The sequence below is a fragment of the Cyprinodon variegatus genome, unplaced genomic scaffold, assembly GCF_000732505.1.
Source record: "Cyprinodon variegatus isolate N-32 unplaced genomic scaffold, C_variegatus-1.0 Scaffold834, whole genome shotgun sequence".
Classification (NCBI taxonomy): domain Eukaryota; kingdom Metazoa; phylum Chordata; class Actinopteri; order Cyprinodontiformes; family Cyprinodontidae; genus Cyprinodon; species Cyprinodon variegatus.
The window spans coordinates 245915-252000 of NW_015151287.1; the positions used below are offsets into that span (position 1 = coordinate 245915).

A 6086-nucleotide genomic window follows, 5' to 3' on the forward strand; every position below is an offset into this window, starting at 1 on the left:
TAAATAATAATAAAGACTGTCACCATTTATTCATCCTTTATAGTTGTAAAACCTTTACAGGCGTTCTGTTATTATTTCTATCTGTAATCAGGCAGAAAACTTTAACTTTAACTGATTAATTAAACTAAAGGTTACTCTCCCCAACATGTCAATCAATGAAGTTTTCTGGATAATATAAGAACCTGTAAAACGGCCTAAAAAGGCAAAATTTACCAAACTGGGATTAAAAAAATTAAAAATTAAAATATTCAGAGGAAATATAGAAAGAATAGAGAAAACCTTTCAGACGAAAGGAAGCGATTCACATCCTGACTGATGGATGCAGGGAAATGGTTCCCGCCGTCAGCCACCATCTTCCTCAGGGCATCCAGCCCTCTGAGCCCCCGTAGCTAACGCTGGAGCTAACGCTGGAGCTAACGCTCCACCGGTGGGGGGGTGGGGGGTGGAGGAGAAGGTGAACTCCAGGTAAGAAGCTGACTGCTGCACAGCCTGTAAGGTTTGGTTTCATGGTCTTCCTCCCTCTTGGTGGTCTTCCTCCCTCTTGGTGGTCTTCCTCCCTCTTGGTGGCCTTCCTGCCTCTTCGTGGTCTTCCTCACTCTTGGTGGTCTTCCTCCCTCTTAGTGGTCTTCCTCACTCTTGGTGGTCTTCCTCACTCTTCGTGGTCTTCCTCCCTCTTCGTGGTCTTCCTCCCTCTTCGTGGTCTTCCTGCCTCTTCGTGGTCTTCCTCCCTCTTCGTGGTCTTCCTCCCTCTTGGTGGTCTTCGTCCCTCTTCGTGGTCTTCCTGCCTCTTCGTGGTCTTCCTGCCTCTTTGTGGTCTTCCTGCCTCTTCGTGGTCTTCCTGCCTCTTCTTGGTCTTCCTCCCTCTTCTTGGTCTTCCTCCCTCTTTGTGGTCTTCCTCATCCTTGGTGGTCTTCCTCCCTCTTGGTGGTCTTCCTCCCTCTCGGTGGTCTTGGTTATTCTCTCTCTGGCTTTGATCGGTGGGTGTTGGTCTTTGATCGCTGGCAGCCGATGTTTCTCTCCTTCTGTTTGGGGTTAACTGTTCAGATGGAGATCTTTCTTGCTCTCCTGAGGTGGTAAAGTTCTCCACCTCGTGGCTCCTCCTCTTCTCCTGCTTCCTCTGCCGCTGTCGGACATCTTGGCTCTGAGCTTCTCTTTCTGTCTCCAGAATTGGCCGGTTGTCTTATCTTTGCCTTACCTTCTGCCAGTGCACCTTCTGATGAACTTTACAGAAGTCTCCTTTTCTTGGCCTCTTATCACCGTTTGCTCTTCATGATATCCAGGCGGCACAGAGGAGGAGGTAGAGCAAGAGGAGCAGCGAGAATCTCTGGAGGATGACCAAGAAAATAAGTTCATGGTTGATGTTGAAGGACCTCCAAAGGAGCAGAAGACATCCTTACCCTCTGAGGTCCACAGTCACCTCCAAAGTGCTGCAGCCTCTAAAGCTAGCGTCATTGTCAGCCGTGACTTTCAGGAGATTCAGGAGTCTGAAGGAAATGTTCCCCAGACAGAGAAATGTGAGCAGGGTCACTCCAAAGGTCACCCAGAGGAACATGAAACCAACCCTTCAGAAGGTCAAGAAAGCATGGTGGACATCGGCGAGGGAGGCGATGCTCCACAGCCTCAGGAAACTCTTGGACAAGCTGTTACATCAGAACATCTGGCCGAGGAATACGTCCCGGTCGGATCAAACACAGAACCGTTACAAGAACCAGAGGAGCCCGAGAACCGGGAGGCTGAGGAAACGGCGGGTAAACCCCAGTCTCAGATTTCCACAACTTCAGCAAAAAAGAAGAAGAAGAAGAAAAAAGGAAAGAAGAAAGGAACTCATGAAAACAAAGACCAACAAAGACCTGGAACCGAGAAGGAAACGGGCCAAACAGATTCAGTGGTGTGTACCGACGGGCCCGCAGCAGAACCTGGATCTGTTGGGTCCATCTCTGAGTCTGGTCAGGGCAATCCAGAACCGGAACAAGTGGACGCTGCTAAATGCAGTGAAACTTTTTCTCTCAAGGAGAATCTGCACGAACCGAACCCAGATCATGACAACAAGGAAACTATGAATACCCAGAATCTAGAAGCTGAAGCTCTGGAACCAAGCAAGAAGCTCCTCAAAGAAACCAGAGCTGGGCATCATGAGGACCCAAAGGATGAGGAAAAACCTGCAGAACCAAAGAGTCTGGACTATGAGGCTCCAGACAATCTCACTGAAGGTTCTTCCCCTTTCAAGCACCATAAGGAATGTTCTAGAATAACCAGTCATGATCCAGAGGGCAGTCTTCTAATGTCTAAGGACAGCAGGTCACCTTTGAATGAAGATGCCTCCATCAGAGAGGACATCCCAGGAGTCCCGCAATCAAGCCCAGATCAGTTCTCGGATGAGGAGGAACAAGGAGATGCTCTGGGACCTTCAGAAACATCTGGTCTCACTGAGACAAGGTTGGAGCTTTCAGAAGATGAACAGAGTCAGGGAAGATCTAGAGAAGCAGACAAACCGGAACCCAAGGAACCGACTAAAGGATTCCTCCAAGATGATCAAGTTGCGGAATCTGTACCAGAGTCCAGAATGGTTGGAGACGATGGCAGAGTCACTGCAGAAGAGGATGTTGCCATAGAAACCCCTGATACTTCTAATGAAACCAGAGTAGATCTTCTTAAGATGGCCCAGAGCCATGAAGAAAAACCTGATTCAGTAACGGAAATCCTGAAATGTTCCTCAGAAGTTGGATCAATGAGTGAACCTGGTGAGGCTGACCCTAACCCTATGGGTGAAGAAGATTTGAAGCCATCAGATGAAAAAGAGACGGAACCTCCAACCAGTCCTGATGCAGAAGGAAACCCCCAGAAATCTGGTGGCATTCCTGATTCTCCGAGTGGAGAAGACTCGTCACGAGGCACGAGTGTGAAAAACATCCACAGCGAGTTGGAACCAGTGGATGGAGATGAAACGATGACTACCAACCCTGAAGGTATCTCAGAGTCCTTTAGAGAAGAAGATGGTGTCCCTGAAACACGCGTTCCTGAAGGTGATGAAGTTCCTGCTGAGTCAGAATCTACTGATGGTTCCAAGACTGACCAGGATGAGGACTCCAAAGATGAGCCCATAGACTCATCAGCTGGGAACATCTGCAGCCCCTCCAGGAAGGAACCCAGAGAGGGTCCTGAGGAGGCATCTGAGCCAGACCATGGAGAACCAAAGACCTCTGGAGATGATGATCCACAGATGGAAGAAGGCAGTGCAGAGAACCAAGAGTTGAATGAAGAACCAGAAGATCCGCGGGAAGAAGGCAGAGAAGAGGCAGAGGGTGTAGATCTAACTAAAACAGATGCTGAGGCCGCTTCTACTAGGCCTCCTAAAGAGGACCAGACAGAGTTCTCAGAGGAGTTGAAAGGTTCTCCTGCACATCCAGAACCAGAAGATAATCCCAACAACAATGAAATCAAACCCTCACCATGTCCTCCAGTAGAGCAGATCAATAAGTCAGTAGGAAAACCTGAAAGTGGCGCTTCATCTCCACTCGCTCATCTGAACAGCGAGGAGGAGGAGGAGGAGGAAGATGAGGGACAGTCTTTTGATTTCGATGACTCAGACTTAGAAGCAGCTGTTGCATCTGCTCAATCCAACCAACCTGAACCAGCAGATGTTGAGGAGCAAACTACGGCCAAAGAGGGTGAAGTCAACGGGAACGGTCCGGAGCTTTTCCAAACTACGGTGGAAACTAACGGAAGAGATGATGAGAAGTTTCCTGAGGAGGACGCTAAGGAGGCCATTCTATTGGAAGAAGGAGCAGAACCTCAGAACTCTCCTCGGCGTGGAGACGATATACCTGAAACCCTGGAAGATGTTACAGAGTGCATCCAGCAGGAGGCGTCCTCTGCAGTAGAGCTGGGAGTGGACGCAGCGGAGCTGACTACGGATTCAGGAAAGCTTCCAGAACAATCCGTCCAGTCAGGGAAGGATTCCAAGAAGAAGAAGGGCAAAGGAAAGGGCAAGGAGGACTGTAAGATGGCTTAGTCAGAAAATACCGGGGGGGGGGCTTCCTTCAGCATGGACAGCATCATTGCGGGGCGGGTCGGGGGGGCGGCAGCAGCTGCTGGACTTTAAATAATAATAATAATAATGGAACTAAATGAATCTCTCGCTCATCCAAGACCTCCCTGCTCCTTCCACATTAAATTCCCTGGTTGGCCTCCTCTGGTCTGCATGTGGGCCAAATCCAGCCAGAACCGGACCATCAACAGGTCCGAGTCAGTATCTCTGGACGTCTTCGAACCAACAGGTTTCTGGTGACTCCTGGACATCAGCGGTTTGGACCGGTACCGCCGTCCTCCATTGGTTCTGCAGCACCACTGATGGACTATCACTGTTTTTATGCAGCTCTTAAATGTTCTCTATCTTTGTAACACAAACGGTGTTTTTCTGGTCAATGCTTCTTCCAAAGCAGCTTTTAAAGGTTTTATCTGTCAGAACCAGGATGAGGTTTGGACTCTACCGGGTCCCATCAGAATGTTTTTAAACATCTTTGCATCTTGTTGCACTAAAACGGTTGAATCCTGCTGTTTGAAACCCAGATCTAAATAAACCTGGAATGAAGACGCTGTGTCTCTGTGGACGTGGTTTGTGGGCATGGGGTGTCTCCGTGGACACAATGTGTCTATATGGGCGCGGTGTTTGTGGACGGTCAGTATTTCTGTGGACGCATTGTCTCTTTGGACATGTTGTCTCTGTGGACGCCTAGTGTCTCTGGGCGCCTAGTGTCTCTGTGGGCGCGGCATCTTTGTAGGCGCGGCATGTCTCTGTACGCACCTATTGTCTCTGGGCGTCTAGTGTCACTGCAGGCACGGTGTCTCTGTGGATGCCTAGTGTCTTTTTGGGCGCCTAGTGTCTCTGTGGGCGTAGCGTCTCTGTGGACTCCTATGGTTTCTGCAGGCACGGTGTCTCTGTGGACGCCTAGTGACTCTTTGGGCGCCTGGTGTCTCTGTGGACACCTAGTGTCTCTGGACGCCTAGCGTTTCGGTGGACGCCTAGTGTCTCTTTGGGCGCCTAGTGTCTCGGTGGACGCCTAGTGTCTCGGTGGACGCCCAGTGTTTCTGTGGACGCCTAGTGTCTCTGTGGACGCCTAGTGTCTCTGGATGCCTAGCTTTTTGGTGGGCGCCTAGTGTCTCGGACGCCTAGTGTCTTGGTGGACGCCTAGTGTCTCTTTGGGCGCCTAGTGTCTCTTTGGGCGCCTAGTGTCTCGGTGGACGCCCAGTGTTTCTGTGGGCGCCTAGTGTCTCTGTGGACGCCTAGTGTCTCTGGATGCCTAGCTTTTTGGTGGGTGCCTAGCGTCCGGTGGACGCCTAGTGTCTCTTTGGGCGCCTAGTGTCTCTTTGGGCGCCTAGTGTCTCGGTGGACGCCTAGTGTCTCTGTGGACGCCTAGCGTTTCAGTGGGTGTCTAGTGTCTCTTTGGGCGCCTAGTGTCTCTGTGGGCACCTAGTGTCTCTGTGGACGCCTAGTGTCTCTTTGAGCGCCTAGCGTCTCTTTGGGCGCCTAGCGTCTCTTTGGGCGCCTAGTGTCTCTGTGGACGCCTAGTGTCTCTGGACGCCTAGTGTCTCTGTGAACGCCTAGTGTCTCTGGACGCCTAGTGTTTCTGGACGCCTAGTGTCTCTGTGGATGCCTAGTGTCTCTGTGGACGCCTAGTGTCTCTGTGGACGCCTAATGTCTCTGGATGCCTAGCGTTTCGGTGGGCGCCTAGTGTCTCTGTGGGCCCCTAGTGTCTCTGTGAACACCTAGTGTCTCTGGACGCCTAGTGGCTCTGTGGGCATGACGTCTCTGTGGACGCCTAGTGTCTCTGTGGACGCCTAGTGTCTCTGTGGACGCCTAGTGGCTTTGTGGGCATGGCGTCTCTGTGGACGCCTAGTGTCTCTGTGGACGCGGGGTGTTTAGAGTTTATTTCTAAATGCATACTTCAAAGAAATGTTCCTGGTACAGGTAGCTAACAAGCTAGCTGCTAACAGTAGCATGGCTGCTAATGGCTTGCTAACCAGCAAACCTTAGCTAAGAATCAGCTAACTGTAGCTCTATCTTTTACATAAAGCAGCGCATGAGA

The 6086-nt window shown here is 50.7% G+C and overlaps 1 protein-coding gene across 25 annotated transcripts in view; it reads left to right on the top strand.

Moving 5' to 3' along the window:
* Nucleotides 1-5157, top strand: part of LOC107099056 (leucine-rich repeat flightless-interacting protein 1-like) — a 30474-nt gene extending 25317 nt beyond the window's left edge. For all 25 annotated transcript variants that reach the window (XM_015397012.1, XM_015397005.1, XM_015397011.1 and 22 more), the window contains one exon: nt 1281-5157. In XM_015397012.1, coding sequence (XP_015252498.1) covers nt 1281-4012 — 2732 coding nt within the window. In that variant the 3' untranslated portion in view covers nt 4013-5157. The remainder of the gene's footprint in view (nt 1-1280) is intronic.
* The last annotated feature ends 929 nt before the right edge of the window (nt 5158-6086 follow it).